General features: G+C 42.3%; 1 protein-coding gene across 1 annotated transcript; it reads right to left on the minus strand.

Moving 5' to 3' along the window:
• Positions 1 to 207: 207 nt before the first annotated feature.
• On the minus strand, positions 208 to 2,372 carry LOC130870961 (26S proteasome non-ATPase regulatory subunit 4-like). The gene is made up of 2 exons (XM_057763970.1): positions 2,357 to 2,372; positions 208 to 1,054 (listed from the first exon to the last, which is right to left on the minus strand). Exons 1-2 carry the CDS (start codon positions 2,370 to 2,372, stop codon positions 309 to 311), a joined length of 762 nt encoding a protein of 253 aa, XP_057619953.1. The 3' UTR covers positions 208 to 308.
• Between the last annotated feature and the right edge of the window lie 12,633 nt (positions 2,373 to 15,005).

A 15,005-nucleotide genomic window follows, 5' to 3' on the forward strand; every position in this document is an offset into this window, starting at 1 on the left:
TCTTTCTTTTTTTTTTTTTAAAAAAAAACTTGCCGGGCGGTGGTGGCGCACGCCTTTAATCCCAGCACTCGGGAGGCAGAGGCAGGCGGATCTCTGGAAGTTCGAGACCAGCCTGGTCTACAGAGCGAGTTCCAGGACAGGCTCCAAAGCTACACAGAAACCTTGTCTCGAAAAACCAAAAAAAAAAAAAAAAAAAAACTTGCCAAGCTTTATTCAGGTTGTAAAGTCTGCAGACAGCACATCTAGGTCTATAGGCAACCCCGTCTTCACAGTCCCCTGGGCAGACTCAGCCAGCCCTCCCTCCAGGCTCACTTCTTGTCTTCCTCTTTCTTGTCCTTCTTGCCATCCTTGGTGGTCTGGGAGGCTAGAGAGCCCATTGCGTTCCGAATGGCTTCGTTTTTGGGATCCACGCCGGGAAGGATCTCCAGGACACTCTGAAGGAACTCTGGGTCTTGCATCACATCGTAGTCCTCCTCCTCCTTCACAGGCTCAGAGGTGTCCATGGCTGAGCTGGCATCGATGTCAGCTGACTCTGCTTGGCCGAACTCTATTCCCTGCAGCGACATCTGCATGGCGTAGGCGATCTGCTCCTCCTCAGTCATGCTGCTTAGGTCAGGAAGCCCAGCACGGCCAAACTCCTGCTGGCTGATGGTCATCTTCAGGAGGGCGTCGTCCGAGTCTCTTTCACCTTCAGTCCCAGACGTTGCAATTCCAGCCTCGGCGGCAGAGGCTGCAGCAGCCCGCCGTGCCTCTTCCTCCTGCCGCTGCCGCTGCTCTTCCATAGATACACGAAGAGCTAGAGCCAACTCAGGATCAGCACTGGGGTTTACTCCAAACTCGAAGTCACTGGCATCGAGCCCCAGCATGGCACCGCCTTCACCAGCTAGAATAGGAGAACTGATGAGGGCATCAGCCAAGCTGGGTCCAGGGGGCACTGTCACCAGGTGTGATCCGGTTCCGTCCTTGCCATTCAGCGTGTTCACAAAGGCCATCAGCTTCTCTGTGTTCACCTCCTCTTCCCCAAAATTGATGATGTCAACAGAGGCAAACGCCTCTGTAGGAATTTCTATCTGTGTCTAGTCAGTCATTCTGCGGAACTCCCAACAGGCATTTTTGTCTTCTCTTGGAACAATCTGATGCTAAACTTGATCACCAACTTGCCTGGGTTGAGAAGCTTCTAGGGATGGATGGAGGGATGCAGGAATGGAGGGATAGATGGATAGGCAGACAGACAAGACCATAATCAGCTATCTGTACCAAACAACAGAAGAGGTGAACTGAAGACAATGAAACAATTAACAAGTGGGAGTGAGTCTAGGGAGTTTTTTTTTTTTATTATTGGAAAAGCACACTTGTGTATGTCTGAGGAGGATTTTCAGAGATATGTACATCATGAGTGCTTCACCAAAAGAATAGGTTAATCTACCGATGGATTAAACTTTTAATAAATTATTGGGAAGGTGTGAAGTGAGGAAGATGGGTTCGAGTTGGATGAAGTAGATCACTGATGATGTGTTCTTGGAGACTGTTACATGGGTCTGTTTTGTCACTTCATGGAGCTCTGCCTGCTGTCCATCCATCTCAGTGAGAATAACTCCATCATGTCTTTCTCAACACAATGGACTGCAACATCTAAAATCATAAGGAAAAGGAAGCTTCCTTCCTTTAGGTTGCTTTATCAGGTATTTGGGTCCAATGACAAGTAATCCAACACATATACAGAGCTTGAGAAATAATAAAAGTACCAGCTACTCCAATAACAATGAAGTGGGCAAGCATAAAGTTTAGAATAGCAACCTGGGACTCTACCTTGTTTGGGTACCTACTCTCTTCCAAACAAAGCACCCAAGAATGCAGGACTGCGACCTGCATGGAAGTGCATAAACATTCTTTTTCTGAACAGTGGAATAAGTTTCCCCCTCCCTTAGCCACCAAATTTAGATAATTTCTGTTCAAACATATTTCCAATACATCTGTGCATGGATTAGGAGGATTGATCTGACCTGAACCATTTGGGGCACATGAATGACAAAGCAGTGTGTCTTCAAAGTTAACTTTTAGGGAGAATCCTGTCGATGAGTATGCCTCTGAGTAATTGGGAGCAGACACGATTAAAACCAGATGCATTATGGGAAGAGACATGAACCTTAGGAAAAAGGCGATGTAGCTATCAACCAAAATAGAGAACTGCCATCACTCTGCATACCAGAAACCAAACTTTTCTTGTCTTTGAACATAGACTAATGCTCCAAACAATGACCAGGGGCCCTGAGCATCCTCACTCATGTAGCCTATTGTCGCTCTCCCCACAACTGCCAGGGACATTTAGACATCACCACAAAGGCACTGATCTTACCTGCCACTTCCCACATTTCTTTGGGTTTCAGCTAATATTTTTACAGCATATTTCTGATGGGTATTATTGTTTTGCATTGCATAAAATTTCTTTTGCCTGCATGAAACCTTGAAAATCTGTGTGAACACATCCCCCTTCACCTTTTAAAAATATTTGAATTAGAGGTCAAGAACTTGAAAACACCTGACCAACGCTGAGACCCCGACCTCAGTTAACAAGAGATTTCAAGAAATTGCTAATAGAAGAAAGAAAAAACTGGCAAAGTTAAGGAGCAAAATGAGAAAGGATGTGGTGTTAGGTCAAGAAACAGAGTTTGAGCGACAGGAAGAATGAAACAAAGGACCTTCATGACCTTGGTTACGCTGAGTGTGGCTTCCTCAAGCCTTTCCAGTGGCAGCCTCCAACAGGACCCAGGGAGACAGTGGGGACACTTCTCATAGCAGAGGTGCATTATGGGAACTCAGAGGTCCCTACAGACGTGCTAGTACAAGTCAGAACTGTGATGGAGATGAATAGAGACAGAAGTGTGGACAGATCCAGGGAAAAACACTGGCTCACAAATGGTTGATCGTACAGTGTAAAATTTTAATCATTAGTGGTCAAAGTAGAGGCCTTCAGACAGGAAGCAAAGAGATGCTTTTCCAGATCCATAAATGGGACCCCCTTTTCCTCCCAAGAAAGATCCTGCTGTCCCGTGGCAATGAAGACAGGAAAGGAAGCTCCGTTCCATGATGACAAGTTTAAGAACTTTTAGTATACCATTTTATTTAATTTTTGCTTCACTGAATCAGGATTTCTCTATGTAGCCCCGACTGTTTCTGAACTTGGGATCTTATGCCTCCAGAATTCTGAAATTACAGGTATACATCACTCTCCTTGTTCATACACTAATACACATCTTTAGACTGGTATTTTTTCATATTTTTACTTTAAAAATTACTTTTTGTTTTACATACCAACCCTAGTTCCCTCTCCACCCTTCTCCCATCCCCCCATCTTTCTTCCTCTCCCCCATCCACTCCTCAGAGGGGGTAAGGTCTTCCTTGTAAAGTCAACAAAATCTGGCATACCAACTTGAGATAGGACCAAGACTCCTGACCCCATATCAAGGCTGAGCAAGGGATCCCATCATAGGGAATGGGCTCCAAAAAAGCCAGTTCATGCTCCTGGGATAGGTGCCACCGCCAGAGACCCCAAAACAGATCAAGCCACACAACTATCACTCACATTCAGAGGGTCTAGCTTGGTAGCATGCAGTTTCCTCAGCTGTCAGTCAGTAGTCTATGAGCTCACACTAGCTTAGGTCGGCTGTCTCTGTGATTTTTCCCATCATGCTCTTGACCCCTCTTGGTCATATGATCCTTCCTTCTTCTCTTCAACTGAACTCCAGGAGTTCAGCCCAGTGCTTGGCTGTGGGTCACTGCATCTGCTTCCATCAGTTACTGGATGTAGGTTCTATAATGGGAGTAGGGTAATCACTAATCTCATTAAAGGGGAAGGCCTGTTCAGACCCCTCCCCTGCACTATTGTTAGGGTCTTAGCTGGGGTCATCCTTGTGGATTTCTGGGAGTTTCTCTAACACCAGGTTTCTCCCCAACCCTCTAATGGTTCCCTCTATCAAGATATCTCTTTCATGGCTCTTCATAGTACAAACCAAAGAAAGTTGCCAGCTGAAAGAAAATATGTTTTTTTTTTCTTTTATAATATCTGCTTGTTCTTTCAGGCTTTCCTATACCCTTTTACTTAGGTTTAGAGAATATTAAAATGTCAACTTAATTTTTATTGAAGTTATACTCAAGTATTTGCTCATTGTAATCCAGCCTCAGTCATCAGTTTTAATGGCTATAATTTAAAAAAATTGTTTTATGAATATGTATTATTTTATTGGATTGTTTCCCTATTGCAGGTCAGTCAGGTTACTTCTAACTTTTGTTATAAATTACACTTTGGTGCATACCTCATAACATATGCTCCACCTCCCAAGTTTCCAGTTGTTTGGGGCCTATCTTCTCAGAAATGAAATATCTATGTCAAAGATTGTGAATGGTCATTTGAATGAAGAAGCCCCAGTCCAGAAAATGCAACCAGGAACAAGCCTCTTTGGGCAGTGTCTTTTCTTAATTAAATAATGGCGGTGACCCACCACTGTAGATATGAACCAAGGAGGAAATGTGGCTTTCAGAAACTTCACAACGACAGAAAGGAAAGCACCTTCCATTCAGTCTTTTTGTTATGTCAAGGCTTGGAGAAAGGGCAAGAACAAGACAGGAAGTGTCCCTGGCTTGGGACATTTCTAAGGCTCAAGGGAAATCAGAAAACAGATGATGTTAGTATGTGGGAGACAGAGAGCCTTGCGCATCCGGGTTCTGCAATGGCTCCTAGGGGACTCCTGTTCTCAGGAGCTAGTGACACCAACAGGGGAGTGGTGAAAGACAACGCAAGTGGGATCACATCCTAGCAGGGCGCACTGGATCCCAGAGGAAGTAAATCAATCCAGGGTCATTTTAGAAGCAACTCAAAGAACTGCATATTTCAATAGCAGGGATATTAATTGGCATCTTGTTTAAAACATCATTCATGTTTCTGGATTACGCTTATGAATAAAACTTGCTGGCAGTTTCAGAAAATCCAGAAAAAAAATAAGGAAGAAAATAGAAGAAATATTCTAATCCTTGTACCATTAATCACTATTATTAAGAATTCTAATTCCTATAAATCTGATACAACACACACACACACATTCACACAGGTACACACACATGTACACATGCATATACCACCCTCAAATGGAATGAAGCTGTATATAGAGGTCTGTGGTAATTATACAGTATAGATAACTAAAATCTCTCTCTCCTCTCTCTCTCTCTCTCTCTCTCTCTCTCTCTCTCTCTCTCTCTCTCTCTCTCTCTTAGCATGTGTGTGTATGTTTCTTCCTCTCCTTCTTTTTTTTAAGGAGGGTGCTGCTAGGCAGCCCATGCTGGTCTAGACCTCAATATCCTCCAACTACCATCTTCTGTGTGTTGGGATTACAGGCCTGTACTATAATGGTGCATAGGTTGAGTACCTTTTACATTTTTCCCCCAAGACAGCATCTTTTTATGTTTTAGTCTTGGCTGTCCTGAACATGTTCTGTAGACCAGGCTGGCCTCTAACTCAGAAATCCTGCCTCTGCTTTCTGAGTGCTGGGATTAAAGGCGTACACTACTATGCCCGACTCCTTTTCCATTTTTTTAAAAACTGATTTTGAAATTTTTTAGATTATGTTCTTTTCTGTAGTATAATTGTGCATTAAAAGATAAATATAGTTTAAAGTCTTGTCATGCCGAAACCAATAATAGCAGGTTTGCGGGTATTTCACCTCACCTTGCCAGCAAAGGATTTTATTCTGTTTTCTGTCTTTGATATGTGTTTTAGTTGAAGGTTCTGTTACCTATTGCATCCGTGCTCTCCATCTCTCTCCCCAAGGCCTGATGCTGAAGTTAATTTTTCTTATGGTGAAATAAAGTAGGAGGCTTCAAGGAAAATAAGAGTGGCTAAGCAGAGCTGCTACAGTAAAAATGTGTACTTGAATAGGGCAGGGAAGAAGTCCCTCATGAAGAAGAAACTGGGATCAGACACACCTTCACTTATTCAAAAGAATCAAGTGACAATAAAAAAGGAAGTATTAATAAGTAGATACTGAGAGTGAGGGCAAGCGAGCGAGAGAGACAGAGATAGAGAGACAGGGAGAGAGAGACGGAGAGAATATAACAACTTTGGTCTGGAAAAGGAAAGTTATCTAGAATCCATCTGGAAATTAGTAAGATAGAAAACATGGAAACACTGATGAGTAATTATCCCTGAATTTTATATAAATTTAGGGTTTTATGGCTAACTTTGATTTTTGTGAGGTCTCAATATTGGGAAATTCAACATCATAGTTTCTAGTGTCTGTCCAAACACAGTTAAGTCTAATGTTCATCAGTCTTATGTCTTTTATTCTCATTTTGTAGTTTTATTTCTAAGTCTATTATTAAGGGGTATAATTTTCTCCTGAACTTGGTGGATTTTTAAAAAATATGTAGTATTCTTTGATAAACAGAGCATGCATGCAAGTGTGTGTCTGCTCACACGTGCGTGCGTGCACATGTGCACACACAGACAGACACACACTTTCCCCAAACAGCTAAGGACGGTAGAACCAGGGTTACGAATCCATGGGAGCCCTTCTCACTTTCCTTAATTGTCCTCAATCTCCCTGGTTCCATCCCTAGACTTTGATTACAATTTTCACTTCATATTTATGCAATCTAATCTTATGATCACACGTCTCTTTGGACCACCATATGGTTCTGTGTCTTCAGGCTAAATTTGCCTTCAAACAGCTTCCGGCTTCTGTGAGCTTCCGGGAGGGCCAGGCTAGTAAGCCCTTCAAGACACCAATTTGCTGATTGCTGCTCTTTCTGCCCTATGGCAAAGACCTGGCAGCTGTTCAGAGCAGAGATGGTGCAAAGCGAAGTTTCCAACCCAGCTACTGCACACCCACCTCCTGCATCCCGCTAATGACAGATTCATTTAAGTTAGTGGTTCTCAATCTTGTTCAGTTGGCAAAACACCTGGAGGAAGTAGTGTTCTGAAAAAGGACCTTATGAAATATTGATACACTTAATTCCATTTACAAACTTAGACCACTTAACCAACAGAAAATAGGACCATCTCACATGCTGCATATGAAATTGTGTTCAGAATACCACAGAGCGGGGGACTCAGGATGGCTCCAAGTTTTTCTGTTAGCGGTAACATTGACATACTTAGTAGCTTGTCCTGTCATGCGTGGACTTATCCCTTGTAGTGGTCCTGAAAGACTTGAGAATCATTTGGACTCTCTCGTGGATTAAACTTGCAAACTGAGAATATCCTGTTCATTACAATGGCTTTTCATTTTGAATTTAAATAAAAGCAAGTATCACTGGTTGAGTGTAGCCTCAAATTATCTCAGGCTAGCATTACTTGATAGTTACTAATTTGTTCTATGAAATAATTGGTTCTTTGAAAGTGCAAATGCCACTTCTGAGGTTAATCTGGACCCTGGAGACATCTTCATGTGGGTTACAAGATTAACTGCACTTTTTCTGGTTAAGTTTAGAATTGTTCTCAAACTTTTGGTTCTTCCTGAACTTTAAACACTCCTCCGCATTGTTCCCACAGCTTCACTGCCATTTTGGAGTCTTCTACTTGTCTTTAAGAACATCATTATTTTGTGCTTTATGACAAACCATTGTAACTCTTAGTAGCTTTGGGCATCATGGAAAGGTGGATAAGGAGAGATTCCAAAGTGCTGACCTTCAGTCCTCAGCAAGGTTCACACTCCCTTGAACCATCGGCTCTTCTATGTGTGTGGTGGAAGGAGACATGACCCCTCTATAGCATCTGCTCATTTCCTTGGCGTGAATACCCCTAGAGTCTTGAGTTCACATGATAACCATGATGCCATTAGAATAGATCTGAGAAAGAGATACACATTAGTGGCTTTGCAAATCAACTCCAGTTGGCTTCAGCCAAGCACTGCCCACAGCTCACAGCCTGTTCTCACTCAGTAACCATGTCGAAATCATATTGGAGATGAGTACTCAAACTACATGAACTACCCACTGGACTACACATGGAGCAGAGGGTTGCCTTTCCCTCCAAGACCTCTGCAAATTCTAAGCTTACCAACAAAATAAATGCCAAGTGTGTGTGTGTGTGTGTGTGTGTGTGTGTGTGCGTGCACATGCCCATGGAGGCAAGAGGCATTGGACATCCCTGAAGCTGGGATTATGGGCAGTTGTGAATCTCCCTATATAACTGTATGTACTGAGAATTGAACTTAGGTCCACAAAAAAAGCAGTATGTGCTTTTAACCACTGAAACATCTCTAAAAGACCCTTGTTTTTTTATTTTTAATATAAAATATTTATTTTGACTTGCATAGCTGCACGTGTCTGTAATGCCGGTACTTTAGAGGTAGAGGCAGGAGGATCAGAAGTTCAAAGCTGGCCTCAGAGGCCAGCATGGGATACCAGAGAGCCTGTATCAAAAAGTAGAATACAGCAAAAATGCTTAGCTGAAGTAACAAGTATGTCTCTTTACATCCTTTGTATTATGTTTGCTTACTGTGATCTAATGACTGTTGAATGACTTAATGAACTAGTCTTGGCCTTTGATATTTCTTTGGGAGAAGATGCCCTCAGTTGCTTTCCTGTGGCTCTCCGTGGTGACTCACTCAGTTCTTCGTCACTTGAGTGGGAAACCGAGTTCCTGTGAAGTATCCATCTGTGGTTATATTCTGAGTCTCGTGACTGTGTCATTGATTCCACAACTGTTCAACCCCTGAAGTCTGCAAGGCTATCCCTTCATAGGAACTAAGCTTCCCAGCAGGCAGCCACCTCAACCCGCTTTCTGGACAAGAACCCCTTCCTTCCATAGACTCAGGGCTAGCTGTTTGTCCAGAGCACTCTGGAGGATAAAAACACCCCAAGGTATCAGTGTCAAAAACGGAAACTAGAGAATCTCATGTCTGCTTTGTCTCACAGAAGTGTACATCCAGTAAAGGTGCCGGAGCAGCCGTAAAAATAGCACGGTTATTATGCTCAACTCTAATGCATTTAATGTAACAATAGATTACTCCATTGTCATGAAATGAAGGGAAGGTGGGAGGTTCTAATTCTATCTCCAGATTCCTTAATAAGTACCTCATTGTCAGGGAAATCATTTACCTTGTCCAATTCAAATAAAAAGGGAGAATATAGGGTGCCACGTACATCTGGGGGTGCACCTAGGGGCCAGGAGGACTTCAGGCTCAGGGTTAAAGGGCACCCAGGGAGGAGGCCGGCAATGGACTGCTGCTCGCTCTGAGATGAGGGCTTCTCTGTGTGGAGTCGGGGAGGCAGTGTTTTAGCGAGATGGAATTGACAAATGCTTCACTTTATCCACCTCCTCACACCCCCATGAACGTGTGATTTTGTGGCAGGATTTGGAGATGAGATTTTCTACTGTATAGGCTTCTTGTCAGGATGAATGAAGACCCTGTTAGCGAGACCGTATCCCCCAATGGCCTGTAGGCGGCGCTTTTGCTCTAGATTGAACAACCTGCAAGCTGAAGGCAGTCGCTGCTGCCGGGGCTGACACTCAGATCCTGGGCATGGCAGAGTGCAGTCCTGTGAAATCTGTACTCAGGGACACCTAATCGAAGAGTCAGCCACAGCTCTCCTCTTGCCAAATCAACAAATTCTCAGTATCTGCTAATCAACCGTTAATGTTCTATTGATAGGCAGAGCCAAAACAGACTCACGGGGATGGGTTCATGGATTTAAACTGCTGCTCAGGTTTATAGCCTAAAATTTGTTCTTTCTTTTGCTTTAATTTCTCCTTGAAGGTCTTAGAGATTATGAGTTTAAGGAACTTAAAAATATTAGAGACTATGAGTTTATAAAGGGGTTGAAAGGGAGTAATTTTTTGAGATTTAAACAAATTTCATTATTTTGAAAGATGAAGATCATGATTAAAACACCCTTGTTAATTCTATGGATTAGATCCTATACTGTTTATAATAATACCTATTAACCATATGCTACTATTTAAAAATAAATATTTAAAAGCCCCTAATATACTTACTCCTTCACTTCCATATTTTAAGGACTCAGTGATTACCTGTAACTAATAGGCACAGGTGTGAGATGTGAGCACTGTCATAAGACAGTCTAGACACCAAGAGAATTAGCAGAACAGAGAAAAGGAGGAATAAGTTGAATATATATAAGAAGGGGGTTTAGTGACACACAAACACACACACACACATACATACATACACAGAAAGAGAGAGAAAGAGAGAGAGACAGAGACAGAGAGACAGACACAGAGAATAGTGGTATATTATTTGTGTTTTAATAAATAAAGCTTATCTGAAGGTCAGTGCAAAGCAGCCACATTAGTCAGCCATACAGGTGAGGCAGTGGTTGTGCAACACTAGTTAATAATGGAGGTCAGGTGGTGGTGGTGCACGCTCTAATCCCAGCATTAGAGAGGAATATAAGGCAGGATAAAACAGAAACTTGGGTTCTCTTTCAATCTGAAGATTTCAAAGAGGTAAGAGCTCTCTAGTGGCTTGGCTGCTTTTGCTTTTCTGAACTTTAGGTTGAACACCAGTGTCTGTCTCTGGGTTTTCATTATTCATGCTACAACAGAGAGAGGAGAGAGATGGAAGGAAGGTGGGGAGATGGGTAGAGAGAGAGAGAGAAGAGACACACATGGACAGATATACAGAGGCACACTGAGAGAAACAGAGATGGAGAGACAGAGAGATGAGATAGAAGAGACAGAAAGAGAAGACACACAGAGAGACACACAGAGACATACAGAGAGAAATAGAGAAATGGAGAGAAAAGATACAGAGAGAGATAGAGAAGGAGAATGAGTCTGAGGTTGATGTATTTAGATTGCTTTCACATAAGTGTAGGCGTCTATGATTCTATACACAAGGATTTTTACAAACCTTCCATATTTTTGCAGCGACAAGCCAAAGTGTCTGTAGATACTATCACCATTTAGTATTTCCCATTTTGTCAAGACGAAAATGAGTTGAGACCGTCTTGGTTCATAGACCACAGCTTATCTATACCTAATCAATCAATGCCATCTCAGTTTGTCAGGAAGGTGAGAAGCCTTCTGGGTAGTTACTTTGTTTACACAGGATGAGATGATCAGTTTGACTTATGCTCTCAGAGCTAATACATCACCATGGCACCACATAAGTATATTGGAAGAGTCATAAAGCCAGATGTGAATAAGGTTTGAAAATGACTTAAGTTAGAGCAATATCCAGCTAGTATTGGGATAGCATAAGACTTTGGATTGTAGCAATTCTAACTTCCCTGTCAAATTTTTTTCTGTTAGTTAACCAATAGTTCTTTGACCAATGAATAAGTACGTGTATTGCCTTTTGGACTTCTGTTTGGTGTCTAGTGAGAAGTAGCAAATTGTTTTGCTATTGTAGTCCTCAAATTACATCTTTGAACTCTGAAGTACTGCAAGGAGGTTTATGAGAAGGAGGACCAGGGTTGCCCCCAGCCCTCAGCTTTCCTCTGTAGTCTTTGCTCACTGACGTACTTTCGACAGCTAAGGCCAATGGACCTGAACTTGCCTCCTTCCTTTTAACATCCAGCCCACAGGGTTTTTTTTTTTTTTTTTAAACCACACTAGCAATTTGATTTTATCATTGCTTTCCTGGCATGATTAGGTACTGCATAATTGGTTCACGAAGCAACCCCCTCCTCACCTGATTCTGTTATGCAAAGCGGTACACAAGCTTATTAATTTACAACTGGAGAAAAACTTGGCCTGAAATTCTGAGTTCACTCCGAAAAATGCTTGACAGTTCAGAAAGTTTCTCGGTGAATATAGAATCAGAGCTGGGCATGCTCAAGGGACAGTCCTGTCAAGTCATGGTAGCTTGATGAATCGTCTCTCTCCTCCCAAGAGATGTTTCTGGTCGAAGATCCGGAACATTCACTGTCTGAGAACCCTCATGCCTGAGTGGAGTAGCAGAGAGATAGACCCTGTCCCCCCATCTTACTGCTGGGCTGACCCTTGTCACTTGATTTTGCGGTCACTCCAGCCTTTCCCTTTAACATCCTTTTGTAAAAGTCCTCACTTGACAAGTCTACAGATGACTTTTAATTAATTATAGTTTAGGTTGACTACCTCCTCGTGGCATTTAGGGAAGCATTATAAACTCATTTCATAGCACATCTCCATCTACCTGGAGGAGACGTTTCTTCTGGGCAAGCCTATGTTTGTGTTGACAGAGCTTTCTTAATTCACCTGTTCACTCATTCATTCAGTATTCATTAATTATTATACTTGCTAGACAACAGAGGAAGTAGTCAAATTATAAAGATAAATAAATCTCCTTCTGGCTTGGTGGTATTCACACTCTGTTTAAGAGGCAGATTCAGAATCTATTATTTTCAGTCGTAAGTCACAAATAGAGAGAGACAAATGTTTTAGAGGCAAGAAGTAACGGGTTGAGTGTTTGAAACTTCATTTGCTATGGAAGGTCTCTTGTGAGGAATGCTTTTCTATGTTTTCTTTTGCCTGTAGTCAATTTTGAAATTAATAATGATAGTAGCAATTATTGTGGTGTTAGCTAGTATATTATGACCACCTGTCCAGGGTGTGGCATTATCTCTCAGCTATTAACATATGTTTCCTAATTTCATACATTTTTATTTTTTTAAAATTTCTATTTGTTCTATTGTTCTTCCACTTATTTTTTAAAAGCATGGTTGTGGAATCATAGGCTTTCATATCAGTCTTATGCTTCCTTCTTCTGGGTTAGCCCTTCCCTTCACCTCAATTTTCCGAAGAGTTACCTGCCCCTCCCCGCTCAAGCATTTTGATGTTCTAGTATTCGACTTTCCTTTTACCAACATATAAACCACCATTCCCTCTCCCTTACTATGTGTCTCCATTCCCCGCCCCAGATGCTCTTTCTAGTTTCCTGGTGATGGTCTTACCCACTTTTGGTTCCTACGTGTCGCAATAGTGATCTACAAGGCTAGTATAACAGTGGCACGGTTGTTATGGGCTGCCTGCATTCCGATTATATCTGAGGCCTGCTGTATGGGAGGGAATTTTATGCCTGGCACTAATAAACTCTGTCAAAAGCCTGGAGCTTTCAAGATCATAAGCTCAATGGTAAAACCTGCTGCTGCTGTTTTGCTAAGTGGTCATTTTATCAGATTATCTTTTAAGAGCACTTATCCCACAGAGCTGGGATGCACTCAGAGAAGCTACTTTAGCAATGGAGAACAGACACATAACTGTCAAAGTGCTGGGAATGGAGACCAAGTGCCAGCCCCACATTGATCGTCTACCCCTCTCCCCACCAGCAAGGCTCAAGGAACGTGGTGGAAATGAAGATGAAAAGGATGCAAGAGCCCAAGGATGGGGAGGTGTGATGTGAAATGCTGTCTTCTGGAGATGATGAGGCTAATACAATCATGAACTCACAGCTGTTTCGGTTATTGTACAAGACCTATGTGATCTCAATCAACTGAAATTCTAGCATGGATGGGAGAGAAAAATCACCAACCTCATCTTCTGTGGAGATGCTATTGGCAGTGGGTAGTTGCTGAGAGAGAGAGAGAGAGAGAGAGAGAGAGAGAGAGAGAGAGAGAGAGAGAGAGAGTCCTTTCTGAGATGTGACCACAGGTGGGACCACGATCCAGTGGATACCTCCATACCTATGCACATACGGGAAGTGCTAACTGAAGTTAGTCAGTCATAACAATGACATGATAGTAGGAGAGGCATTCCAGAGGGGACACGAGGAGCTGGAAATGTGGCCTTATTTTAATTTGTGCCTATATGAAATTCCAAATAGAAGGAAAAATGTAAAAAGTACTGTCATTATGGGCTTCATAAAAGTTTCTTTCAAGCACCTAATGTACTTTTTACAATATTGTTCCCTCCCCACTCGTCTTCTTCCTTTCCCCAGTCTTCTGCTTTCATGTCACACCACACACACATACGGGGGGGGGGGGAGATGGGGAAGAGAGTTGAGTTTTATGTATCTATATGCAATGTAGGATCCACACAGGAGAGAAAATACATGATTTTTTTACAGTCCTGTTATACATTGAAAGGACTCTATATCAGCATTATCTTTTTTAACAACTCTTGGAAGAAAATTCCAAAAAAAAAAAAAATAAATAAAAATCTGTTTTATAGAAGAGAAAATCAGGAGTTGTTAGGCACTTGCCCAAAGCTATCCAGGCAGGATTTTGGCAGGGTGATGGGTTCTTAGTTCATTTTACCATATCACATGCCATCTACCACCCTTTCACAAAGAGACTGCAAGTCAAGCAGGTGAAATGAGGGACAAGGAGTGCATGGATCTTCTGGAGGACCCTCTCCTATTTGGGTTGAAAGAACAGGGCCATCTCAAGGGGAAAACTTCCATTCTGTGACCCTGTGTGGGGAGGCAGGAATACTGGAATTACATTGTAATTTTAGTTGTAAAAAAAAAATCTAAGGATGATAGGTAATCACATGGAAGTTCTGGGTAAAGTCAGTTTTAAGAGGCATGGCAGACACGCTTGGTGGCTTAATGAGTCTCGCAAGCATCTGTGAGTCCTCGGAAGGACTGGGTTTCTTGGGCACATAGAGGCAGTCTTAGGAACAAATTACCTACCTCTTATACACTTTATGGCTGAAACCATCATGGCTCCATTATCCTGGCCTTGACTGGACCACTTGTGTTTGCTTTTTCAATTTTCCATAACCCAGCGATTCAATTCTGTCTCTGAAGCTAAGAGAATGCAATTGGGTTTCCTTTGAAGCAACTGAGATGCACAGTGTGAAGAACTTTAATTGCATTTGAAGGACCTGTCCTGGAAAAGCATTGTGGGTCTGCGCAGAACTTGCCAGAGGATGCTGTTGTTCCCTCTGAGCCTTTACTTCTTCCTAGGTAAACATTTTCTGACTTTCTTGTTCATTTTCTAGTATTCTGCATTGCTGTTATTTCTTCCCTGCTGCATCATGCCCTTTCCCTTTTCTATTTCTAAATGCCCTATGCTGTCTTCTAACTCATCTTCACTGTCTCTAGTTCATCTCCTGCCACAGTGGG

The sequence above is a fragment of the Chionomys nivalis genome, chromosome 3, assembly GCF_950005125.1.
Source record: "Chionomys nivalis chromosome 3, mChiNiv1.1, whole genome shotgun sequence".
In the NCBI taxonomy this organism is placed as follows: domain Eukaryota; kingdom Metazoa; phylum Chordata; class Mammalia; order Rodentia; family Cricetidae; genus Chionomys; species Chionomys nivalis.